At 43.2% G+C, this 27,530-nt stretch overlaps 2 protein-coding genes across 7 annotated transcripts in view; both read left to right on the top strand.

Annotated features, from left to right (window-relative positions):
• The window catches only part of ASAP1 (ArfGAP with SH3 domain, ankyrin repeat and PH domain 1), a 140,839-nt gene extending 131,945 nt beyond the window's left edge, over positions 1-8,894 (top strand). For 4 of the 5 annotated variants that reach the window (XM_025164863.2, XM_007425364.4, XM_007425365.4 and 1 more), the window contains 4 exons: positions 2,172-2,230; positions 3,153-3,604; positions 5,402-5,524; positions 6,631-8,894. In XM_025164863.2, the coding sequence (XP_025020631.1) occupies positions 2,172-2,230; positions 3,153-3,604; positions 5,402-5,524; positions 6,631-6,705 (709 nt within the window). In that variant the 3' untranslated portion in view covers positions 6,706-8,894. Of the gene's footprint in view, positions 1-2,140; positions 2,231-3,152; positions 3,605-5,401; positions 5,525-6,630 lie in introns of those variants that run through there. The other variant, XM_088148962.1, reaches the window with a different exon arrangement.
• A 6,908-nt stretch (positions 8,895-15,802) lies between these two features.
• Positions 15,803-27,530, top strand: part of CYRIB (CYFIP related Rac1 interactor B) — a 71,443-nt gene continuing 59,715 nt past the window's right edge. The window contains exon 1 of one of the 2 annotated variants that reach the window (XM_007425366.4): positions 15,803-15,948. The gene's annotated coding sequence lies outside the window, so the exon portion shown is untranslated. The remainder of the gene's footprint in view (positions 15,949-27,530) is intronic. The other variant, XM_088148966.1, reaches the window with a different exon arrangement.

The following is a 27,530-nucleotide window of genomic DNA, read 5'->3' on the forward strand; positions in this document are numbered from 1 at the left end:
AAGAGACAGTGATCAGGCCACTTCAGAAGCACTGTAACCTGGATCAAGAAGTAAAACAATTCTTGACCAGTAGCTAGCACTTTCTTCCTGGATGAGTTGCTAATCAGCTCTAAAATCTCTTGGATGGAACTGATTTTGAGAGCCATTTCAATCCCGGCCTGGCTTGGAATAGATACAAGCTTGTCACATTGTGATTTGCCTGTATCTTCAGGATTCAAGGCAGGTAGAGATCTCTCTTCCTTTTATTCCAGTAAACCTATGAGGTAGGCTGGGCTGAGAAGAGAATGAGTGGCCCAAAGTCACCCAGGGAATTTCTGTGGCTGAAGTTGGGTCTTTCCAGTCCTAATCCAGTGGGTCTTCCAGCAGCTTTATCCCTCTAGAGCAGGGATGTGGGGGGACCAATGGCTCTACTCCCTGGATGGCCAAGGGAATGCTAGGGATTACTGCTCTGCTTTGTGGCCATTATATTATGGTATTCCCCCAAGCTCAGCTTTATTTTCTGTGCTTTTTAACCTCTACATGGAACCACCAGGGAAGTTATCTTGCTATAAGGGCTGAAGTTCCATCAGTGCTTCTCAGTGGCAGCTGCCCTATGGAACAGCTTGGATCTTAAAGCAAGGATGACCCCCACTCTCATGGCCTTCCAGAAGCTAGTAAAAACGGCTTTTTTGACAGTAGAGTCCCAGGTGCAAATGTGCACGTTTGTATATGTGCACCCACATATATGTGTGAATATTTTTTGATTACTTGAAATCACTTGTTATAATTTTATTATTGAAGTTTTAAAATGTGTTTAGTTGTATTGCTATTTTAATATCTGTAAACTGCTTGGAGACCTTGAGGATTGAAGTAAATAAATTGCATAAATGAATGCATAAATTGCATGTAGGATGGATGGATGGATGGATGGATGATCTTTCTAATACAAGGGTGACAGTGTTCAGGCCAGCGTCTAAGTAGATTAATGGTCCAGATGAGGACTAAAAAACTGATCCAAACAAGGCACAGATGCTAGTTGTGACTATCTTCTCAGTTAAATAGCAGCTACCCTGTCCTGGAGGAGTTGTCCTTCCTCTCAAGGATCAGGTGTATAGCTTGGGTACTTCTGGCCTCAGGAGCTTGGGGTGCCTTTCCCCAGGCTGAAGCTGATATACTAGCAGTGATCCTACATGGGTTGTTCTCTGGATATCTTCCCTTTGGAAGACTGTGGTGCATTTTACATAGGTTGTTCTTGAAAATGGTTTGGAGAGCAGCTAGACTATTAGGTTAATTGATGCAATAGATTATGCCAATGCTTTGCGATCAGTGATTCTGGGTCTCAGAATGCAGGTATTAATCTATAAAGTCCTAAACAACTTGTGCCCAGTTATCCAAAGGAGTGCATTGTCCCATATTTTCTTATCCAGTCACTAAGATCTTCCCCAGAGGCCTTTCTCCAGATTCCCCCACCCAATGAAACAAGGGGGTAGACCTTTTCAGAGGTGGTACTCAATTTTTTGGACCACCTTCCCCAGAAAGACCCACCTACTGCTGTAGTTCTTAATGCTTGCCAAGTTATTTTTTATGCTGTTTTGTTTTGCACTGTATGTTAATAATGTACTTTTAGGTACATCTCTTCCATATATTACTTATATTGCATTTTTCATACAATACTCATTGTGACCTGATGTATTGTTGATAGGTGGCTGAACATTTTAATAAATAAATTGCAAAAGATGCAGAGTGGCAGTTACTTTTGGGATAATAGAGGTTCATAAAATAGTTACTGGATACTGGCATTCTTGAATTTTGAACTCTTGATAATACGTGTAATTGGATAGAGTCTACATTTGTGAGCTGAAGCGCTTTCAGAAGAGCACCATAATGGTGGCGTCTTCCACCTGATGTTTCTTGTTCAGTTTAATTCAGCTTATTTGAACCAGGCCAAGGTATATGATTGCATATACATCTTTGATTACACCTTTTTAAAAACTAAAATACAGACAGATCATTATCATCAACTCCTGTACAGCTTTCAACGTGAACAAGGCAAGCCCACAGTCAATGCCATTGTAAGATTTTCAGTCTGAAAATGTTTATGTTGGCAATGCTGGTTGATGCCTGTACTCTAAATACGAGGCATTTGGATCTTTTATTATAGAGTTGTAATCTCTTGTGTATCTGTTCATCAGCACCGGGACTGCTAAAACTGCCCTAGGCCCCAGAGTGCTTCCGAAACTACCTCAAAAAGGTAAGGCTGATCAGGAAAAAACCTAAGCGGGGTCAGACATGGTTAGTCTTTGGATGGGAAGCCACAAGAATATCCCAGGGCTGTAAATTAGATGAGGAAGTTGAGAAAAAAATTACCATGAAAGAAACTCTATTATTATTAAGAAAACTGTCAAGGTTGACTCAAGGGGGGTTGTATGTGAGCATGTACTGTGCAAAATAGCTTTCACTTCAAAGAATCCCCTGGACTATCTAAGCTAGGATAGTTTAGGTTAGTCTACAAATGACTAACCAGATCAAAGTCTGCCTTTGATATATATATATATATGCAGAATTGCATTGAAAGATTGTTTGAAATAAACATTCTTGGAAGCTACTCCCCAAAATTTGACTACTTTAAGAGCCAGTAGGTAGGAATGTAACCAGTAGAATTTTGCCTTAAATTCTCTTTACACCTCTTAATTGAGAGGCTAAATGCTTCATGTGATCAAGGCTTAATCTGTTATTTAAAACAGGGTTGCTGCTAAAGATCCATTTTAGAATGTTCTTTTTACTATTTCCTTTTTCTTCCATGTTTTTCTGTTTTGTTAAATTGTTTTATATTTTGTGGTAACGCTTTTCTCTCTTTTTATATACCTGTGCAAGAAAAAAATAATAATAAAGCATTATGCTGTAGAAAAAGAAAGGTTAAATGAAAGAACAACATGTTGTTTTCCCCCCTGTATTCATTGTGTTTGGGCTTTTGAGACTGCACGCTTATCTTTTCTTCTTTTGCTGTCGGTAGGTCTCAATATAAATCTAAGAAAGTCTCAAAAGAGCACAGAATACAAGTGGTTGTCATAAAATTGTAATGGGGATGGGTGGCATTTTTTAAAAAGAAAATAGGAAGGAAAGGAAATAGGTTTTATTTGAAATTATCTCACTGTGTTTGCTTTCTGTTTCAGTGGCATTAAGAAAAATAGAAACAATTCATCTTCCCTCAGTAGACAAATCCAGTCACCATTCTGAAATCTTTCAGAAGTCGGCCTCTCTTTGTATTGATCTGCCCCAGAAGCCCCAACCTGCAGATTTACCCCCCAAACCAGGAGAATTACCCCCCAAACCCCAATTGGGGGATCTGCCTCCAAAACCACAACTTGCAGACTTACCTCCAAAACCCCAAATGAAGGATCTTCCTCCAAAGCCACAACTAGGAGAAACTTTGGCAAAAACTCCTGGTGGGGAAACATCTCCCAGGCTTCAGCCCTCAGAGGCCAATCAGAAATCACCTAACGTGGATCTTTCCCCAAAGATACAGTCAAAAGAGATTGTCCAGAAACAAGCCTCTGAAGATTCTGGAGATACAACTCCTGGATCAGCAGAAACCCCTGTGCCACTTCCTAGAAAAATAAACATGGTAAGTAGATAGTTTCTGTTTTGATGTTGCGTGCACTGTTGTAGGACCGCTGTATAATGGAGATGAACCTGCTTAGAGTTGGCTGTTGGAAAAGAGGACCTTCCATGAGGCTATTGTAGGATTAAACTGGAAGGGAGAAAACATTACATGGCATTCTGCTCTGAAATCAAAATGCTTAACTCTGGAAGTTCGTGCTTTCATATTGAATGAAGAATTTCAAAAGCAGTGGAATCAGTACATCATCATTACTTACACTGCATTTTTACTGAGCACATAAAGTGTTTCATGTATGTTGCTTTCCCTGATACTATGAAATGAGCCAAGATCATGATTCCTATTTTATAGCTGCCATGCTGAGATTGAGATAATGATTACCCACTCAGAGCAGGTTTAAACTGAGATTTAAAGACAAGCTACTGCTTCATCTTAATAAGTTTGACTACTCCAGGGTGAAGATAACAGGTGACAAGAGTGACATTCTCAGACTGAAGTGCTCATCAAAACACCATGTTGCGAGTTGGAGTGGCAGTGGGGGGACCTGGATTCAAATGTGTCTTCAGCCATGGGAGGTCATCAGGTGTCTTTGGCCAATCACTCTCTCATAGGCCAACCTACCTCACGGTGTGGTTGTTCTGGGGGAGATGGGAATCTCCCCAAAGGAAGACAAGATATAAATCTGACTTTCCTGATCTAAGGAAAGCCAACTGAAATTACTGCATTCTCAGAAGTAGCCAGACACAGACTTTGCTGAATCCCCGTAAGAAAAAAAATTACTTACTTGGCAAGCTATCTGAAAAAAACTAAAGCTCATGACACGGTAAATGGCTGAAGATGGAAGCCAGTTGACCTGCTGCCTCTCTTTTGTTAAGCAGGGGTGCCGTTTTTTTATTTGTCTGAGGATGGGCTTGGTTTATGGAGCTTGAGAAGGGCCAGAACAAAAACAAAAATGAAATGTGGCTTAATTTACTTTTACTGTGAATTAAAATGAAAAGAAGATATTTCAATTAACAAATCCATTAATATGATTACTCCCGATGCCTTTAATACATTTTTCCCTACTGTCACATTTGGTGACAGCTGTCGAGCAATTTGGGGGGCCTCGTGCTGTTGTACCTCCGCAGCGAAGTCTAGCCAACTCCAACAGATTCCACCATCCTGTGCTGCTCCATTGCTGCTACATGTTGTGAACTGCCAGTGGGAATGGCAAGAAAACTATTGCCAGGACTGATTATGTTCTGTGTGAATGGGCACTTACTTTTGGAACAACTGTGCATTTTTCACTGTCCTGAGCGTCCATCATTAAATGAGTTGTTGACAGTAGAGTGGAATCGAAATGTTAGTAATCTGGAAACAAACAGGCAAGCAGATGCTTAGCAGGACTAATTATTCTCTAGTTTGTATATCTACAAGCACAGGTTTGCAGATTAGTTTAATACAATTATTGGCATTTGTCTGAATTCAACATTTAAAAAATACACCTGCATGTGATAAATTGTATCTATAAAAGGTAGTGCCTTTTAGAGCAATAAATCTTATTTGCATTTGGAGATGATCTGTAAAACAGGGATCATTAAGTGTTATCCTTCTTCCATAAGAGAAAGTCGCATCATCAGGTGGAAAGATTTTGCCAGCTCCACACTCACAAACGGACTGGCCTTGTGCCCATGGCAGAAAAATCTGTCCTAGATTTTCTGACCACGTCTGAATAGGTTCATTGGTTTTATAATTAGCAACCTAAAGAATAACAATGATTTTTTCTGTCTTAGCTAAAATGGTACTTGCTTGTTTTTTGTTCAGGGGAAGAATAAAGTTAGGAGGGTGAAGACAATCTATGATTGCCAAGCAGATAATGATGATGAGCTTACATTTGTTGAAGGTGAAATTATTATTGTAACAGGAGAGGAGGATCAAGAATGGTGGGTAGGTATTTTTCTACTTTAAGATTTAAATAAACATGAGTGTATAATGCATAACAGTATGCGGGTAGTCTTCCCTTAACAACAGTAATTGCAACTGGAATTTCCATCGCTAAGTGACATGGTCATAAAACGCAACCGTCACATGACCGTGCTGCTTAGCACAGAAATTCCAGCACTTTCAGTTGCCATTGTTAAGCAAATCACCATGGGCCATTAAGCAAGAACTACATGTGGTCGCCATTTATGACTTCTTGCTGGTTCCCCATTGACTTTGCTTGTAGGAAGCTGCCAATGAAGGTCACAAATGGCAATCACATGACTGCAGGATGCTGCAATGTCATAAGTACGAGGACTGGTCATAACTACCGCTCGTTCAGCACCGAATGGTTGCTGAATGAATGGTTGTTTAGTGAGAACTCCCTGTAGTTTTGACACAAACCCCATTATTAATAGGATTTGTAATGTTTACACTTGCCAAACCTTGTAAACTCAGTGGTTTATGTAGGGCAAAACATGATGTGCTCGCATGTTAAAGTCTTCAAATCAATTCAAGTTCACAAGTCAGAATGTAATCCTAGTGTAACAGAACCAACGACTGCCATAGCAGCCGAGACCCTTCATAAGGAAAGTAGGTGGAAAGGGACTGAATGTATAGCAGTGTTGATTTGAAGGAAAAAGTTGATTTGGACATAAAGCCTGCCAGTAACCTCTGAAAGAGTTGGTTCTTGGCTTGCGTAGTTACCGCCACGCAAACCCAAGAGAAAAAATGCTGGGAATCCCTTTGATATATTACAAGACATGGATATGTTGCTAGTATAATCTTGCCAAGCATAACACAATTTACTGAAGTATATTAGTTGAATGAAAGTTAGGGTCTCAGTGTTGGCATTCATAATGATCTCTAGAAAGACCAATGCCAGTTAAACTTGCTTCCCTATAAAAGGGAGCAGTTGAGAAAGACTTATCTGACGGATATCAAAATGCAAAAGGAGGCAGTGCATATATGGCTAGTAAGAGCATAATACACGTCGTGAGAGCTTCATCTGAATAACCTTTGCAAGAATACCTCCTACCAAATTACGCCTGACACAATATTCTTCTTTGCAGATTGGCCACATTGAAGGAAAGCCAGAACGGAAAGGGGTTTTCCCGGTGTCCTTCGTCCACATTTTGTCAGACTGAGTCAACTCAGAAACTTGAGTATTGCACATTGTTCCTGCAAGTCAGGCTTTTCGCACGAAGCAAACAGCTGCTGCTGCTGTATCCCTGTAATTCTGTGCATAATTGTGGATATTGATGTATATATAACTGCTGTTAACAGAACAAGAATTCATTCCTCCCCATATGAGGGGCTTACACTTGTATTGTAAATAGAAGGTGTTACTTTGCCATTGCCAGTATTATGGTCATCGTGGGAGCTGGCATGCCTTACTGGGTTGCTCAAGCCATTCCTGGCATCAAGCACTTAATTTTTTGTCTGTGTGTATGAACTGCCAGCTTTCTGAATAAACTGTTAGTCCCATTCAGTCCCATTCAGCTGTACAGAATTTACCATTCCTAATACGTCAGTATTCTTGAAGTAGATAACTAGCAGAGTTATTCCAAGTTGTCAAAAGGAACTGCCGATGGCAGTTTACGACTAGCAACGTGCACAGTTTACAGCTTGTGAAATCCACTTCCTTGGTATTCGTTTGAAAAAAAAATGTGTCCAGTGTATCCATCCATCAGACAAAAGAAATATGCACTGAAGCTACAGGTAACCAGTAGTATTTTTATGGTGTGTAGGCCACCTTTCATGTTTGTGTTCTGTAATTGCAGTTTCTTCCTGTGGTCCTCACCTCACTTGACTCCATCCGAACGTCTACAATAAAAATTATTCAGTCTCGCAAAGAAAAGTACATCAGACTTCTGGCTGGAGGTTTCCTTTCAGTGAACCAGGGTCTCTTTATAAAGTACATTCCTACTTGCATGGCTTCGTGTTCCTCCTTATAGTCTGTTTATGCAAGAACATTACCGACATCTGTCAGCTTGTCTTTCAGTTTCAAATAGTGCAGCATTGTGGTAATCTGTTTACCACCCAAATTGAAATAGCAGCTGATAAGAGTATTGGTTTGCTAACTAATCGGTTCATTAAGGTGTTGGGGGATTTCAACCTTTATTCCACAGAAGCCATATTAAGTCACAATACTCCTATTGTATTACTGCCTGGAGAAATCAAAATTGTTAGCAAAACAATTGAAAAATACCCTTTCCTGAAAAATAGCAGCTGTTAGAGAAGCCACGGGAACATCTGGAAATACCTTTGCTTTTCTGAATTGAACAAGGCCAAGAATCTGGCAGCCACAAAATTAATAATTTAGGAAGGACGTGTTTGGACCTGCGATTATTAGACTGCTAAAATTTCATGGCTGCAGCTTCAACTCATTCTTTTTAAAAAATCAATGTAGTTAAGGACATACTCATTTCTGATACACATCAGGCTTTGCACAATCGCCACACCTCTCTGCTACTCAATTAAGTTGTTTCACTTTCTCTGATTTCTGCAAGACCCTGAAAAAAAGTACCACCGCTTTCACTTTAAGGAGCTGATTCCTTAAAGTGGCCATACCTCCTTTTTTTTTTCAACAGGCTTGCAGGGAAGCCTCCAAACGACAGGATGATAAACAGCTGAGAACTGCTGGGCCAAAGCACTTCTTCCTAATCATTTTCAAAACATAAGCCCTTTTGAGAGGAGAAGGGGGAGGGCTAGTGTTTTACTATACATTTTGTAGTTTTACAGGGCAGATAACTGGTTAAAACGTAGCTCAAGTTTCATTTCCTCTAGAGCAGTCTGTTGAAATTCCATCTCAAAAGGAAAGCACGAGTTCCAATTAACCCGTTGCTTTTGCTATGGACGTTTTACAAAACTCAGTGTTTATTTTTGAGTGGTTAACATGCACAACATAATCAGTTTAAGAACTCTTGCACGACAGAAAGCAAAGTATTTATCAGCTCTTATTGGAAAGTGGTTTTCAAACAATTGCTTCATCCGGGTCACGGCACATTTCGTTCCAAGGTATACGCATACAAATGAATGAGTGAGCCTGCTACCAATGTCAGTGTTTTCAGACTTGTGCTGTTTATATAAAAGCTAGAACAAAAATGACTTCGCATTCCATATTGCTTATTGATGAAATGTCCTTCCAGTGCGTTAAAGGAGAAAACTCATCCCCTTTGTCAAGTGTTATTTTCAGACAAACTCAAAGTCCACTGGTTTTAAAAAAAAGATAAAAGTGAACATATAAAGATGTGTAAAATGATGTAGAGTCAAATGTCTATTATTTTGTAAGCTTTTTGAAGTAGCATATGAATTTTTTTAAATAAAATGAGTTCCATCAGGAACAAGCGCTGACTATTTGATTTAGAGTCCACAGGATAATTAAGATGCAATGTATGATACATAGGTTGAGCTTAAGTACAAGGTTCTATTTAAACTCAGAGCCACTATCTGCAATTTTGTACATTTCATTATATATTTGGAAAGCCTGCTTGTGTTGGGTTTTTCCCCCAGGGAGGGAAGTATGCTCCGGAAATGATGTGTTATCTTACTGTGGAACAGCAATTGCTATTTATTTTTTTATGACATACATGTAAAGAAAACAGATCTTATAGTACTAGTTGATACTGAACTCTCCTTTGAATGTTACAATCATCATACATCAGTACATTTGTTTCCTTATGTGTTTAATGTGACAGTTTGAGTACTGTATGTGTTAATTTCTACTTTTTTAATATTTAAAATTGCTTTTAAATAAATGTATTCAGTTGATTCCAGACCTCTGAATGGCCTTTCATCAACTAAAGCTTTCTGCAAGAGGAAATAGGTATGAATTAAGGCACAATAGAGTAGGCTTGTGCACTGCTTCCGAGTGCAAATACAGCACGTCTTTGCAACACGTAAAGCACCTGTGTCTTTTCTCCAAATCAGGACATTTTCGTTAGCAGGAAATCCAGAGTTGAAAGCTAGATTGAAAAAGTAAAACCCGGAAGACAAAAGCAAACCATTTTTGTGTTGTTGCCAAGAAAATAATATGCCAATGTCCCTGAACCCACCAGGAGTTCAGCTTAACTTGAAGGAGACTTCATCTTACTTCACTGATAGTTAAATGCTCTTTGGAACGTCCTGCCCCCGGAGGTGCGATTGGCCCCCACACTCCTGGCCTTCCGTAAGGTTTTGAAGACCTGGTTCTGCCACCTGGCCTGGGGTGGGGAGGGAATACCTCAGGCATGGGGATGGCTAGCCCCATAGAGGCCTGCTGTCTTCAGCCTCAGATTTTTCATCCTCTTGGACTCTCCTTCTCCTTTTTAGTAATGTTTTTAACTAATGCTTTTATGTATTTATATATATTTATGTTTTTCATGTTTGTTGTGAATCGCCCAGAGTTCCCCCATTGGGAGATGATGGGCGGTTGAAAAATTTAATAAAATATACTAGACCAGTGTTTCTCAACCTTAGCAACTTTAAGATACGTGGACTCTAACTCCCAGAATTCCCCAGCCAGTATGGCTGGCTGGGGAATTCTGGGAGTTGGAGTCTATGTATCTTAAAGTTGCCAAGGTTGAGAAACACTGTACTAGACAGTTAAGTATATACCCTTTTTTTTTTTTTTTTTTTTGGTGCCATCAAGTCAGTTTTTGACTCCTGACAACTCCCTGGGCTAGTCTCTGCAGTTTTCTTGGCAAGGTTTTTTTTCAGAAGTGGTTGGCCCTGGCCTCCTCCTTCCTAGGGCTGAGAGAGAGGGACTGGCCCAAGGTCATCCAGCTGGCTTTGTGCCTCAGGTAGGACTAGAACTCACCATCTCCTGGTTTCTAGCCTGGTGCCTTCACCACTACACCAAACTGGTTCCCCAAGTATATACTATATTGTTTATTTATTTGTTTGTTATTACTTATTTGCACGCTCCCCATTTCAGAAGACCCTGGGTGGCTAAACATCAAGGTCATCATAAAATAAAAATAAATGTACCCATAATATAAACAAACATCAAAATAATAAACAGAACATCAAATGTACCCATAATATAAACAAACATCAAAATAAACAGAAAAGATACAAAGTCACACGCTTGCCATATTCGAACCTTCACTCACAACGCCCTCCTCCGGCGCTAAATGGAACCATCAGATCTTAACTCTCCAGAAATCTGGGTGGAGAGGAGCAGACCAGATCTCTGTGGGGAAGGGATTCCAAAACGGGGGCAGCAATTGATAAGACTCCGTTCCCAGGTGCTGTCAGGTGACCATCTCATATAGATGGGCCCTATTCACTCGGATGATGGGTGGGCAGATAAATATGGAAGAAGGCACTCCCTCAGATAGCCTCGTCCTGAGCCAGGTAGGGTCTTAAAGGTGATCCAGCCCCTGTCAACTGGAAACCAGTGCAGGTTCCATAAAAGTGGGGTGAGCCAAACGTATCAGGATATTACCATTACCGCCTGAGTTTGTACTAACTGTAGCTTCTGAATGCTTTCCAAGAGCAGCCCTAGGTAGAGTGAGTTATAGTAATCCAAGCAGGGGTGGACTAAGTCATGAGTGACTGTGAGTCAGGCCTCCCAGTCCAGGAATGGCTGCAATAGGTGTACAAGGCACAAGTGTGCAAAGGCCCATCCGGCCACAGCCACCATCTGCTGACTGAGCTGGTGCTGTGAGTCCGGAAGGACCCCCAAATAGCAAACCAGAGTCAAAGAAGGCATTTCTGTGGAATCATTGGGCCCAGAGACCCAAGACATTCTGCTCTGAGGGATCTGCTCCTCCCCGTCCAGATCGTGACAGCATCCAGGCACTGGGTCAGCGCTTCTGCTGAATTGCGTCTGGCCTGGGGCCGGTGTCTGACTAGGTAGCATCACCATACTGATGATGCCAGATCCCATGCTAACGAATGGCCGCCCCAGCCATTTCATATCAATGTTAGAAAGCAGTGGGCAGAGAGCCCTGAGACACTGAATAAAGTAGAGCTCTCCAGAGAGATCCCTCCTCCCCACCCCAGGACTGGAACCCAGTTTACTATGTGTGCTGACCGAGCTGGTGTGCTGTGTCTTCTTGCTCGTAGAGACAGTTCCCATAAATTCCCTTGTTCTGTTTCCTCCCTGTGCTAATACCCAAATCAAAGCATTGCTTAGCAAGCTAACGTGAAATAGCGTGGAAGAAGTCACAGGACGTTTCATCATCCTTGTGGCGACCTTGTGGAAACGCCTTTGAGTCTTTCATTCATTTTACTTTCCGTGAACCTGAAAATAGGGTGGTGGATGAAAACCACAGAAGAGCCAAGCACTATCCCTTTACTTCACTAAGTGATGTACCATACCACTTCCACTCTCTGAAGAATATTCATAAAGAACCTGTGCAAGTACAGCTAGGAAGCTGTACAGCATTTAATCACAAACAGGGTGTCATCATGGCCAATTGCAGTAAACTACCAAGCCTCTCTACTTCATTATGAAGGAAGGGCACCATCTAACCATGATCTTAAAAAAATCATTAAAAAATGAATCATTGCCAATACTCTTGCTAAATAACCCACAATGCTGGTAACAGGATCTGTTGCCTCCACATCTGTCTATTCTGTTTGCTAACCAAATGTGTGTGCTAACTGCAAACTCTAAAAATACATGTTTGGATGCAGAAGATGGAGTGGGACACCTTTCCCAAGCTCCTCTTTGATAAGAAAATATATACACAGGTTTAAAAAACACAATGTCCTTCATTGGAGTATTCTGTATTATTCATAATTGAGTGAGAATAGGACAATTTATGACAAAATCATCTCAAATGGCCAGTTTTGGTCCATTAACTTTTCCAGCATCTTTTCTATCATCTATCTACCTACCTACCTATCAACCATCTCAGTTATGTGGGACAGCATTTCGTCTGAACACTGAACAGAACCACTGCAACTCAGGAGTCTGTGGGATTCTTCCATCCTGTTACCAGACATTGCCATCTTCATCTCCTAAATATGCTTATGAGACATTTTCCTGTACACCCTACAGGGCTGGAGACCAGCTGTTCACTGGAATGCATGTGGGCACTTTGTGGGCACATCTGTTCAGTTAGTGATTCTCAACCTTTTGGATCCTAAGTCCCACCAATTATTCTATTAAAAAAATTGGGTTCTTGTAAGATAAAAACAAAAAAACTCATTTTTCCCAAGAAGGACATAAATATAATAATGCAATTCCTGTAAAGGTATTATTTATGGTAAATTTTAAGGGCATAAATATGGTAATTATACCATTCACAGCCATTTTTACTGCTAACTATAAGCTGGGAATTAACTAGGATGAAAGCAGTGGTTACCACTGCCGAAATAGTCTTCCTCAAAATGCAAACTAAAATACATTGAAATAATGAGAGGAAGCTAATTAGTGTCAAATGTTACTTTACCTCCTATAGAAGACCACTGAGCTTCCAGGGTAGAGGGCTGGGGTCTCAAACCACCTCTCCCAGAGGCCCTCTTAAGTTTTCACAACCTGACCCCACCTCCTGCAATGGGATGATGGACTGAATTCCTGTTGTCATAACATATCCTCCAGATGGCTCCTCACCTGATAGTAACCCACTAATTAGCTGGCTAGGTGACTTTAGGTCAGTCCCTCACCCTCAGCACAACCCACCTGACAGGGGTATTGTGGGGAAAATAGGAGGCACTAGGTACGTATGCCACCTTGAGTTGACCAAAATAAAGGCAGAATTATTGTCATTATTATTCATTCTCTTGACAATGAAGTATAGAGGTGTGTGACTAGAGGGTTCAGCTCCTCTTGCACCCCACCATATCAGAGACAGCCACTCTCACAAGAGACAAACCAAATACAAACTATATTTAAAAGCAAACTAACTCTAGGGGTTACTTTTTTAAAACTTTCCTGTACTTTTTTTACTTTAAATGCAAACATTCAACACTGATCAAACTTAAATTGCTAAGCTGCCAAGTAACAGAATACAGCAGCTCCCAAATGAGTAAAAAAAAAAAAAAAAAACAGAAAAAGAAAAAGAAAAAGAAAAAGAAAATATACTATTCTTGGCAGATCACAATATGATGGAAGCCTCAGAATCTCCATGAAGATAATAGAAAGAGAATGCAAATATTAAGGATACAAATTAAACACAGATTCTAAATTTATATATAAGTTGTAATGCAGTTCCTACAACAGGTTGCCTATTTCTACAGGAGACATTTTCCAAGGGAGAAGTTCCTCTGCTTCAACAACCTGGCTTTATCACAGCTTCTTGGCAATTCCAAACTAACCAGAGAGCATATGGGTGATGTAGTCCCACGCGTTCCTCAGCTCAGTCTACTGATTTCAACAGAACGTTTTTGAGCACACTCCCACTCCTCTGTTTTAGTCCATCCGTGTGTTTTAATCAGAACCTCATCGATTATCTGGGAGAAATAAATTTAATAGGCACTGAGCATGCTTGCTGGGGCCAGTTCTATCATCTGGCAGACTGAAGCAACTGCTCAGGGAGCAGACGCAGAGGACTCAGCAGCAGCAGGACGTGGCTTATCCTGACCCTGTGTGTGGTCATCAGTGCTGAAATAGGAGTCATCTATCAGTCCGGTCACAAAGGGAGGACACCATCTAATTTTTGTCTCAGATTCCAAAGAAACTTGGCCAATCTTGGCTCCAGCTTTTACAGGTGCCAGATACTAAAAAGGGCAACCCATTCATTTGCCAGCTATTCTGCTTGTGGCACGGGTTAACAATGCATTTGGGCTCTGCTGAAGCACTAATCCTGCCCGTGGAGAGCCTTAATGGTAAATCTTCCTTTTGCTCAAGCTTGACTCCTAGTGATGTCATGGCTCCAGGCCAGAAGTGGTCATCACTTCTTTGGTGGAGTCTCATCTAAGAACTAACCAGTTTCAACCAGGATTTGATGAATCAAGCCAAATATTGGGGTTCACATATAACCCACGAAACCTAATTGGCTGTGTTTGGAAACACCATGACTCCATCCCATTAGAACCATGGTTAACACATAACAACTAGCTTTTTTTTCAAGATATCCACTTAATAGTATGGCAACATATGAATGAACCTCTTGGGTCTGGTATGCTGAAGCCACATGAATATTCTGACAATCTCCCTTCCAGATAGGGAGCAAACTTGTTGGGGGAAAGCAACAAAAAGAATTACAGACTAAGGACATCTGTACTCTTACTAAATCTGGGCTTCAAAACCTTGTAGGACCACCAGAGGGCAGCAAAGGGTCCCTAGACTTTGGCCCTCTAGCAGTCATCTGAATTTTTGCAAGGTCGATTTAGTAGCCCCAATCGGAGAAACTGCATTCACACAGCATGTTTCATCAGATCAATTAAAAGCCCATCTTGCATTGACAGAACACACTCACCTCAGTCTATCTTTGCGTGTGTCTTATGTTAGCTCAGCCCATTTAGTTTCAATGTACTGGAAGAATCCAGACCATTCAGTAACCATTAGGCTGTGCAAACCTATTTCAGACTTCTGCTTCCTCTCTGCAAAACCAGCCTCAACACAGATGCTCTGGGTCTAGACCAGTGTTTTTGCAAACTTGGCAACTTTTAAGATGTGTGGTCCTGGCTGGGGAATTCTGGGAGTTGAAGACCACACATCTTAAAGTTGCCAAGGTTGAGAAACCCTCGTCTAGAACAATGCCTGGACTTACTCAGTCGGTCAGCATTTCCTGACCCCTGCAGAATCCCACTGGAGGGACTGACAGCTGCGCCATCTCCCCCACCCCCTTGGCTGGCCTCACACAGTATCCCTACCTAGCTCAGTTCAAATCTCGTAGTCTCATTCGCACAACCCACGATTGACAGCTAATTCGAATCTTTGGTTCAATATTTCGGACTGTCACGCGGGGCGAGCCAAGCCCCTTTCATTTGGGACCAGCGTCTTGCAGAAACTCAGAAAACGGTTTCAACCCGCAACCCACTGGGGGCCTTCCGCAAAGTCCTCGCTGCAGCTCGCCCTGCTAGATTTCTATCTGCAGGGCCGCTCACTCCCCCAAGGCTGCTCCAGGTTCTGCTCCCTCGTCTGCTAAAAAAGGTTTACTTTGTGGCTTGGCAAAGGGGGTACTCAGGGCTCTTAGGCAGAATCTAAGCCGTGGAGGTGAACAGCTTTTCTCTTTCTCTTCTTCCCCCCCCCTTTTTTTTCCGTCCACCCTCCTTCACGGATCCTTCCTTTTATAGCTCTCTCGCTCGCTCTCGCCTGCTAATCGCCGCCACCTCTTCCTCGTAAACCTGTAGCAGTGACGTTGTCGTCGACCAACCCGGAAGCTTCGTTGCCTTCGCAAGAGGTTGCAGGAATCTGGTTCCCTTTTTCATTTTTCTTCTGCTGGGGGGTCTGCAATTTCCCGCCTGCCTCCGCCGGGCCAGTGCGTGGAATCGGCGCAAAGCAGCGAACGGTGAGTGCCGCGGCTTTGAATTCGTTGCGACGCTCGCGTGCCTTCCGATGGCTTTTGGCGGACGGCGACCCTCGAGGAAACCCATCGCAGTGGGGCGGAGGCGGGGTGGGGGGTGGGGGCATGCTTATCGGTAGCGCTCTCTTTTACGGCGGGAGACGGGGAGGATCGAGGAAGAGATGGAGATCCAGAAGCGCTTTGGCTAAGGCGCGTGCAGGGAAGGAGAGAGGCTTCGTCGGTCTGCAAACAGACCTCCGACGAGCCCCCCATCCGCTTTGTGTGCAATCCAGCGCCTGCAGGCGGCTCTGGCGGGAAGTCCCCCTGCTTTGAACGGGACTCGGTCGCCCGCCTGCCTGCCCGGCCGCGCACTAAGCAGAGCGCTCGCCGCGCCTCGCTTGCATCCGCGGGCACCGAGCGAGCCCCTGTCCCCGCCGCTGCGGGGCGGAGTAACCAAGGCGAAAACAGCCCGTCTGCCTGCGCTCAGCACGCGGCGGGGCTGGCTGCTTCTGGGATTCGGAGATCGTGTGGATCCGGTCGGAGCGGTAGTTTCTCCGTGGGAGCGGGAGAGGGAGGCTCGTAGTCCGGGGCAAGGGGGCGATGATTCGGTACAGGCAGCTTGTTCCGTGCGAACGCAGACAAGAAGGGGGGGGGGATCGCAGCTCCCCCCAGGAGAGTCCATCTCACACCGGGCCCAAAAATGAGATCTCATTCAGGCTTGGGGGGCGGGGAGCGAGCCGTGCACCGCAGGATCCGGATTTCAGTAGGGAGATCTGGGGGACGGGTAAATCCGCAGAGGTGTCTGATTCTCCCTTCCCGCCCCGCAGCCAGGTCCGGTGTGGAATCGGTTGTGATGCACTTCACGGTTGGCTTGACGTGACCCAGCCAGGCACACTGGAGACAACTGCATGGGGGTCTGTGAATCTAGCCATGTAGTTAGTTTACCCTTGAAAGACTCTGAGACTGAGAACATGGATGGGATTGTATTTTGGTCTCCGTAGTTACCAACTGACCTTGCTTGGGTTGGGAGGCTAAGCAGCGTTGGGCCTGGTTAGTACAGAATTTGGCTGGAGGAGCGCAAGAGAATCCTGTGGCTGGGTGCTGGACGGAGAAGGAAACTCTAGGAAGATACCCGCGGCACTGGGGTCAAGGAGGCTTTGCTTGCTTGGGTAACCAGAAGCCGTAGGAATGTTGTGTGAACCCAGGCTTTGGTTGCTGATAGGCTTGGCAAAGTGCAGTCAGATTTGTTCCCAAGGCGTTGCACCTAGATTCGTGCCTAGGTTTTTTATGTTAAATATATGCACCTTCCTGCCGTCTGGGCCGGAATCAATTACTGTAGGCAAGAATCCCCAAGAATTCAGGAAACACTGATTTTTTGCTGAAAAAAGTGATGAAGCCATAATGAAAGAATCCGAGGGGCTGCTGGGTTTCAAGAGCCCTTTCTGAGTAGGCAAACAGCACATGAACGCTTCAGTCCCTCTTTCATGTTTCTGATCTAAGTAATCGGATACCTGTCCCTCGCTTTTGCCCAGGAAAGCTGGTTTCCATCTGCCCCTTGTTTTTGCTATCCTGCTTTTTTACTGATGTAAGAACGAATTCTCAGAAACCAGACCGTTATGGCTTATTTACTAACCCATGGTTAAGAAAACCCATGGTTGATTTTTTGTGTTGTGTCAACACATTCTGCAAGCTGATTGCACAGAAGACGGGACACTCTGGACACCGTATAATGCTATAAACTATTTTAGTTTGTAGTTTATTTAGATGCATAAATATTTATCTACATATAAGGGGAGGGACAAATAGTGAAAGGTGCAGCTTTTGTAATGCATTGTGATGTGCACATGCAAGTATGCAAGAGGCAGAGCTTGTATCGTAATGGCACAATGCACATTTTGTCATTTTGACAAAACCTGATTACTGCAGATGCCCGTGTCCGTATACATTAATCACACACAGAAGCAGCATGGAGCAGTGCTCCTCCAGCTAAAGAAAGACATTCCTGATGCTTCTGTTCAATGCATCATTTATTGCAGCTGTATCTATAGCATCCGGAGTCAGTACATAGCATATACCTTCTAGGAGGTTGGGTGTGGGCATAGTTTGTGGGCTTGCAAGCTGGTATCTAAGTTTGCATAGAATAGCATGAAAATGCTTGAGGATAAAAGAGGGTTTGGCTGTCCTGGTGGCATACTGGCCAAAACTATGTGGTGCTGTCCTTGCTCTTAGCAGACAATCTGCATGTGCTATGAAAGAGTAGTCTAGTTTTAATGGTGCAAGCACAGGCAGACCTGGAGAATTATGGCCTGGGCTCCTGACTCCATGAGGAAGTCCCTTGGTCCTCCACCCATAGTCCTACCTCAACAGCCATACCCCAAAGCATTGTTTTTCAAACTTGGCAACTTTTAAGATGTGCGGACATGGACTCCACAAATTCCCCCGCCAGAAATGTGGGAGTTGAAGTCCGCGCATCTTAAAGTTGCCTAGTTTGAAAAACACTGCCCTAAAGAGACCCTGTTGGACCCACCACCACATGACCCCCACCACCATTCCAGCACAAAGGCCCCTCTGTACTGGTTTTAAATCATGAGGAATTGGGTGGAGAAGATAATCTCTGACTACTATTTCTCAGATTAGTATGATAGGGTGTGTTCTAATGCTAAAGATCTCTCAGAATGAGCGGGCTGATTCAGTAAGGAAGGTTTAGACTTTTATGAAGCGTATTAAGGCCAAAGAACTAAAAGAGGGTTGAAGACAATGGAGAAAGGAAAAAGAACTTAGCATGACTCCTGCAAACTTTAAATTACCTGCTACAGATTCTCTAAATGCTGAGGGGTGGAGGCCAAATGCACTTTCTGCCCCAAAGGGGAACACAGCATAAGAGTCAGCTTGGCTATAAACATGGTAATCGACACTGGCTGGCTTCATACAGTGCCCTAGCTTTGCCTATGGCTTAGGCAAAATTAAAAACACAGCAAGCTGGTTTATCGTCACTTTAGGTCCTGTTTTGCCAAACAAGGCCCAGTTGGCTAGGTCCACCTATCTGCCTAGGTCAAAACTAAACAAATCGCACGTCTTAAAGTTGCCAAGGTTGAGAAACAACTGCTGTAGAGTATCAAGGACAGCAGGAATTCTGCAGCTGTAAATTGGGTTTCTTGTCATGCAACAAGCCATGTGGAAGGCAGAGTGAACAAAACTAGTCATTTAATGGAGAAGCAGCTGGTAAAGTTAAGCAAGAGGAATATTTTAAATAACTAAATAGCAGGGGTCCCCCTATAAAGCAGGGCTGTAGAGGAAGAAAGCCAGCTTGGTGTAGTGGTTAAGGCCCCAGGCTAGAAACCAGGAGACTGTGAGTTCTATTCCCACCTTAGGCACGAAGCCAGCTGGGTGATCTTGGACCAGTCACTCTCTCTCAGCTCTAGGAAGGAAGCAAGGGCAAACCACCTCTGAAAATGAAAACTGCAGGCAGTCGCCAGGAGTCAAAAACTGACTCGAAGGTTGGGTTGTTGTTTTTTGGTAGTGGAAGACACATTCAGTGGACTCCTGCATGTAGAACAGGCCTCTGAAGACAAGCAAGTACTATCAACTTCCCACTGATTAGCTCCCAGCCCTTTTCACAACTTTGGTCTTATCATGGGTACAGTGATTAAAAATTCCTTCCACGGAGATTATGTACTTCTTTGGTAGTAACTCCATCTTGGTTTTTGCGTTACTCTCAATCTCCGATCACCACGAGCTTGGTTTAGACCTTGATGTCTCTGGCTTCTTCCCACCTAGAGCGTGGCTCTGTTCCAGTTACTCAGGTGCCCAGGGTCGGCAGAATTCTTGATACAGACATCTCCAAAACATGACTGACTCTTTAAACTACCTTGATCGGACAAGATGTAAGAGTTTTGGCATTCATGATTACCCTGGATAGCTATGATCAAGCCTATTTTTGGCTGAGGATTCTTAACCAAAGACTCTTTTCTGGATGTATCTTGAACAAAATTATTGGTACAGGTAGATAGATGATCTTGTAATTTAAGGAAGAGAGATTATTATTACTAGCACAGTTCTGTAAGAATTATGCGATTTGCAAATGTGTGGAGGTTTTGCTGTTTTCTGGAGATACAAATGAATCATTGGATGAAGACCCCTTAAATTGATACGGTTGTATACTGTTAAGGTTGAATACTGGTTAAAACATGAAATCAAACTCCTGATCCACCATGAAACATAATGGACAACCAGTAAATCACAGTATGGTCTGTTTCTTGTGGGGGGGGGGAGTAATGACATTATTTAAGACTGGGAAAGGGGGTAATTGGGTCATGCAGTTTCAGAACCACTGGTTTGGCACATCCCTGGTGTCAGAATTATAAGAATGCAAAAACACCAGTAAAGAGAGTTAGCAAAGGCAGTTTGGTGTAGTGGTGAAGGCACCAGGCTAGAAACCGGGGGACTATAAGTTCCAGTCCTGCCTGAGGCACGAAGCCAGCTGGGTGACCTTGGGCCAGCCACTCCCTCTCAGCCCTAGGAAGGAGGAGGCCATGGCCAACCACTTCTGAAAAACCGTGCCAAGAAAACTACGCCAAGAAAACTGCAGAGACTTGTCCAGGCAGTCTCCAAGAATCTGACATGATGGAACAGTTTTAAAAAAAAAAGTGTTACTCCAACAATGGTCTGTTCTCAGACTTTAATATTCCAGCCTCTTCACCCACCACTGTCCACCAGGGAGTAGGGACTCTTAAAGAACTTTTCCACTGTCTCTCTCTTTCCTGGCTCTGAATCTTCAGGCATCTGTATTTTTAGGAACTAATTAGGATTTCAGTCTCTAAATCCATTCAGCTGTTGTAGCCCTGATGCTGATGAGGTCAAGCTTGACGTGTCCACCACCTCCCACTTGGGATCCCCAGCTGAGAGGTTCCTGCCACTCTGTTTTGGTTGTTAAAGTGGTAAATGCAGCTTGCTTTTTTTTTCTTTTTTAAATGAGGGATGCAACCAAGTCAATGAGCTCCTGGCTTATGTCCCTGATCTGTTGGAATGATCTCTTAGGAAGCGGAATGGAAAAAACAAGCTTTGCAAATTTATGCTGCTCTAGGAAACTGGGAGCAAGAGTTTTAGGTTTCACCTCGTTTTTAAGTGGAAGCCTAAAATTAAAACATAATTTGCCAAGGGAATCATGACCTGAAATTTTAATTGAAATCTTTCAGGTCACCTACAGTGGTTACCTGTGGTATGTCACGTGCTACCTTAAATCTGCTAAGCTGCACTGAGTAGCAGAGTGTTTCTCAACCTTGGCCACTTTATGATGGGTGGACTTCAGCTCCCAGAATTCCCCAGCCAGCAGCCTTGCTGGCTGGGGAATTCTGGGAGTTGAAGTCCACCCATCATAAAGCTGAGAAACACTGCAGTAGCACGCAGTAGTTTCTCGCTTATTGCAGACTGTAGGCCAAACATTTCTTTGAAGCTGGCTACAATTATCCAAGTGTTAGCATCCACCACATGCCAGGCTACTTATCGTAGGCTGAGCTGGTTAGATTTCATTTGAATAAAAAGCAGATTATCCTCTTATGTCAGAGCAGAAGCTGGGCCCAAGATTTCCCGTCTCGCCTGGTCGCTTATCTGAGTTGCACATCTGTCGTAGGCTAAAATGTAATTGCTAAGCGATTTCACGGTTTGGTTCTTGGCTGGATTTAGAAGGTGTTGGCTAGAAAGGAAATGCAGGCTGGAGTCACATAATGTGTTAAGCTATAATGTTGGTGTTTAGGGCACTGTAGGAACCCACCAATATGCTTTGTTCAATATATGAGTCTTCCTCAACTTGGCAATGTGTTGGAACTTCGTCTTCCAAATTTCCCAGCCAACTGTATGGTTGCAGTAGAGGTTGCCATGTTGGGGAACTCTGCAAGAAATCGTGGTTAAACCAACCATACTATATTCGAGAGGCATTGTTTTTAAACTGGGAGAAGACAAGAAGACAATATTATTTAAAAGTTCCACGATGGATATCCACTATTGAAGCCTTTTTTTATTCAATAACATATAAAAAGGAACAAACAGTTAGATATACTGAGATATTGAATGAAAAGGGTGAACTTAAAACGATGCAAGCGTTGGAAGAACAAGGTATAAAAATGAACTGGTTCTCATATTTGCAGGGCCCAGTTATTTGAAGGACCATCTGGCTCCTGTGGTTTCTGCCCGGCCAGTACAATCCAACAGAATGGGTGTGCTCTGGGTCCCCTCAATTAAACAGTGTCATTTTTTGGGACACAGGAAGTGTGCCTTCTCTGTAGTGGCATCTGCTTTCCTGAATGAGGTCAACCCTGAGATCCAGATGGCTTCCTCCCTGAAGACATTCTGGAAAGCTTTGAAAGCCTGGCTGTTCTCCCAGGCCTTGGGGTATGGATGAGACTCCCTGTTTAAGATTGGTGTTGTCTGGGCTGCCATTTTGTAACTATTTTGTAATTTTTTAAAATGAATTTCATTGTACTGTATCCTTATTTTCTTCTTGTTTTTATGCTGTTCCTTACTTTGTGTGCTGCCCAGAGTCAGTTTGAGGGGCATCAAAATCGAATGAATGAATGAATGAATGAATGAATGAATGAATGAATGAATGAATGCAGCTATGTCTTCTCCTGTGGCTAACCCTGGGGAAAGGATGTGCTTGCTTTAAAGAGTTGTGGGCATGCACTGCCTTCATATCCTTGAATGTGCTGAAGCACCTTCTTGGAATCGCATCCACAGCACCTTGTAGCCCCGTCAGGCACTTCTCGGGTGACCCACAGGGAGCAGCCTGGTGCCAGTTATGCGGCAAACGAAGGGCAGTCTCAGTTTGTTGGGAACCGCCATGGCGGTGATACTCCAACCACTTCTGCAGCTGCTTCTGGGGTTTGGGTTGCCTTTGAAGTTCCCTTTCCTGGCCAGAGTGGCTACAGAATTAGGTTTCTCCAACCACCCCATATTTCCCCCACACTTGCTTCCCCACATTGTGCAAGTGGATGATAGGAAACACACACACAAGGCGATGGTAGAGAAGCAAGCTCTGCTTAAATCCAGACTGCTTATATCTCCACCTGGGGATTTCTGCAGGGCAAGCAGGAGACCCTGTAGCTCTTAACGCTGCTGAACTACAATTCCCAGTAGCCACAGTCAGCGTGGCTGGTAATGGGTGGCGTGGGCACTTCAAAGCATGGGCACAAGTGACATCACATCTTAGCTATTCCACGTCAGCAACTTCAGTTAGGGTTATAGTTTAAGCCATAACTCTTCTTTCTCCAAAGGAGGAACCAGATTATTCCAGACCATATTAACTGGAAGTTTCCCCTACTGTGAACTTGTGACATTAGTTCCCTGTTTTTTTATTTGGTTTTGCGTTTTTTAACTGTATGACACTAAGTGCTAGTAACTAGAACAAAAAGTCCCCAGTTTTATGAAACGGCCTTGTTCCCTTTCTGCACAACCTGTGGAGAAGAGGCTGCCTTTCATTGAAACACATACACGCACACACACACAGTTGATTGTAAACGGGATGGCACAGGGGTATCTGCAGGGTGTGGTCAAAAAATCAAGCGGCAGCCCCAACTTTCTTGATCACACCTGGCAGACACCGGGATGTTGCAAAGTGAAGGCTAACCTCCACCAGGATCTTCATTTCCCCCAAATGCTTTGCAAATAAACAAATACATGTAGTTAACTGCAACCACATTTGGGGGGGTTTCCTTCTGGAGGGAGGGAGGGAGAAGAAGGGAGGAAAGGAAGGAGAAGAGGAAAGGGAGGAGAGGAAGGGAGGAGGAGGAGGAGGAGGGAGGGAGGGAAGCTGAGAAGATAAAGGGTAGAGTTCTGCAGCTCCCCAAATTCCAGACCCACCAGCTTGAAATGAGTGGCCACCTCTGCATGCTGATTTTCAGGTCACCCAAGTGGCAATATCAATGGACAGTAGGATGATTGGAGCCTGATCTGGAAAACCTGAGTGTTGCAAATGTTTCGAAACATTAGAATTCTGTGAGAGACATAGAAAGCTTGCTGTCCGTTGATAGGAACAAAATGGAAAATGGAAGAGGGGGGAACGGAATGGAGTATTATGGAAAAGGGCATGCTTAACTGCAGCACGGCACTTGTCCCTGTTCGCAGATCAGTCTAAGTCACTATTGGTTTCATTAAAGATTGTTGAATAAACTATAGTTCCCTGCTTTCCCGCATTGTATTAAGGCTTACAGGGTGGTTTGATTAGTTTTACTTTAGCATGTGGTGAGAATCCAACTAAATTGTATCCCGTGGGTTGGCTGCAAGTCTGGCAGGTATCTCGTCTGGAAATGAATAAAACAACATTTAGAATCTAACTCTCATTAACCCTGTGCACCAGCTGGCTGGGGATAATGGGAGATGTAACTGCAGAGATGTAACTGTGGCACGTCTAAACGGCACACCACTTGGGAAGGGTGCTTTAAAACAGTGCTTTATTCACTAATCACATTTGCCTGGCTCTAATATTACCTTTTTATCCCATTTATCTTTTGGAATGCAGTATAAAAGTGGTATAGCCAGGACTCAGCCTCATTACTTTCCCATTAGAAGACAGAGGGGAAGTTGTGATGAGAAAAAAAGAGGGGAAGATAGATCAATTTAGGCAATCATCAAGAACTGCTTACTTTCTTGCCAGCTTGGCAGCTGATCTACAGAATTTTTATACCTTATTTCGCTTTAAGTTATAAGTTAAGTTATATTTCTCTAAATGGCACTGTCATTTTGATATTTAGTTAATAACACGATCCCTGCCTTCTGGAAAAATGCTTGCTAGCTGAGATAATTTCCTTGGGCTGGTTAAAGAATTGTGTTACCATCTTCAGGCACTAGTCAGCATATTGTCAATATCACCTTGGCATATCTGTGATTGTAGAAATAGCTGTGCCGCTTCTGAAAAAACAGCACTTTCCAGATGAATGACTTTCAGTTCTTAACTGGGGTTCTGGGGGTTGAAATCTGACACAACTGGAAGGCTGAGGGCCTGGCTCTCTTAGGTTCTCCAAGTTGTGTGCTGCAGCCCCTGAGATGTTGTCCATCTTAGAGAAAAGAGGAAATTTTAAAATGCAGTGAAACCTTGGGTCTTTGCAGGAAGGCAAGGACCGAACACAATTGTGCATTGCTTTGAAAGCTTTGCACGCATAATTCAACTTCCTAAGCTTGCACAGAATGTCCATGTCCTAGTGAAAAAAAGTGACAAGAGATTTTATTATTTATTTTATTATTTATTTATTAAATTTTTCAACCGCCCATCTCCCCCCAATGGGGGAACTCTGGGCAATTCACAATAAACATTAGAACATAAAATATACAAGGAAAGGAATCTCTGCCTTCCAATTTTTTTTTATTTTTATTTTTTGGTAGACATTCACCTTTCCTGCTGTGTCCATTTAATTCTTTAAATGTTGGCCACAGCCCCAACAAAGCTCATGACTCCATTCCATGTTGTCCAATTCTTACCGATGTTGACTTTGTCAGAGACTTGGGAACTCTACTAATTGCAATCTTTGCCACTCTGTTTTTTCTCCAAATCAGCTTTCTTAGGTCCATACCCAGAGGTTCCCACCCTTAAGCCCTTATATTTAAGGCTGTTTAGACTTTGGACAATTCCCATCACCTCCAGCCAACTGAGAACTCAGCTATATTGGCTAGAGACCTGGGATAGAAGAATTGGGCTGATCTCTTGAGACCTTACAGTGCTAGTGCTAATCAGAGCTAGAAGAAAGGTGCTTGGCCAGGGTTGCAAAAATCAAGATGACCACTGGATGATAGCAAGGAGACAGGTAAGGTAGACTTTGTTTAGTGACTGCCTCATTTAGTGACTGTTTGCAGTTATGACAATGATGAAAAAGTAACTTCGTGTCAATCCTCTTATTTACGACCTTTGCAGGTCTGTAAAGCAAAGGAAAGCTGAAGTAAGATCGTAAACACAGTCACGGTTTCACTTAGCAACCGTTTGCTTAATGACTGAGTTGCCAGTCCCAATTGTTGCTAAACGAGGACTACCTATAGTTTATTTTGCTTTGCTGTCATGTAGCAGTCACCCAATTTGCAATCTGTTTACTCAGCTAGATTCCTTGCCCTACTCAAGTTTTTCTTCCTTGCTGAACTTAATTTATTGACTCAGAAGGCATTCCGATTGTGGCTATTTAAGAAAATCTCTAAAGATGGGTTTGCCCATCACACTTGCCCCACCAACTATCCAAACCTGTGCTGTACATCCTGCCTGAATGGCTAGTTCGTAGTTCAGAAGCCAGAAAAATGGGTGGAGGAAACTATGATGAAGTTAGCCATGACCAGCATGTCATGAGAATGCAACAGCAATCTTTTAAACTCTGTCTCTGATAAGAGATTGTGCCTTCCAAGTTCTATCTGATGAGAGCTATTGCAGTGCAGAAATAATTTTGCAGTTACTTCCTTCTCCTCCTTTGCCAGAGAAACAGATATTTTATTCTTGAACCATATGAAGCAACCCTAAAGCACAATGCACACAAACTGTGGCCATTCAGCTAGCTGCAATATCGACTTTGCCCTTGAAATGGGACGGTTAATTCTGTGATAAACTGGGAAACAACACCGAGAAAGTAATTACCCAAGGAATTGGGCAATACAAGTACTGTTACGCTAACAATGCAACTGTTATCCTTTTTCTAATTGGGCAAGAGGCAAAAGCCACTGACCTGGTTCAGATCACCCACAAAAATCATTTGTGATTTGCGTGGTTTGACTTAGTGTGTTTTATTGCCTCAGCGCCTTGTGGTTTGGGGATGATGGTTTATGGCAGGGAGAGCAATGTTGGAGAGGCTGGGAGACTTGGCCCAGGACTTTCCTGCTTATTTTTTTGGCAAAGGGGGTGGGGGCTAAGCATGAGAATAACCATGCCGAATTCTAGGCATTTTGACATTAAAATTATTTAATTCAGCAGTACAGTCCTAGACCACACTGGGATATGTGCTGCCCGTTTCTGGCCTTAATTGTGAAAAAAGAAAAAAAATGTGTCACCCAAATATTTCTCTGGGGCAGGCTCTGGTTGACCCAGTGTGGCTTATGCCTAATGTATTGTGTGATTCCAGCCAACTATGATTTACTCAATGAACAGCGTATAAGCCATGGCCTCATGTGATGCATAAAGCCAATCTATAGAAAGTTTAAGCTTTGAAACATCCTACAGTGTGTTGCACGGTACATGTTTGTCAGAATAATTGCAGGCCCTGGCAAGTATTGGTGAAAAGTGGTGAAGGCACCAGGCGAGAAAGCAGGAGACGGTGAGTTCCAGTCCCGCCTGAGGCACGAAAGCCGGCTGGGTGACCTTGGGCCAGCCCCTCTCTCTCAGCCCAACCCACCTCACAGGGTTGTTGTTGTTGTGGGGAAAATAGGAGCAGGAAGGAGTATGAGGTATGTTTGCTGCCTTGAGGTATTTATAAAAATAATAAAGACAGGATAAAAAAAAAATCTAAAAAAAAAGAGGTAATGCAGCCAGAAGATACGCACAGGTCAAACAAGCTCTCGTTAAACACACTTTCACTAAGGTTTTGCTGATACTGTATCAAACAACGTCAATGATGTTGCCAACCTCTGAT

This window comes from Python bivittatus, unplaced genomic scaffold (genome assembly GCF_059951505.1).
Source record: "Python bivittatus isolate LINGU-HERP-01145 unplaced genomic scaffold, Pbiv_v1 ctg000590_np1212, whole genome shotgun sequence".
NCBI lineage: Eukaryota > Metazoa > Chordata > Lepidosauria > Squamata > Pythonidae > Python > Python bivittatus.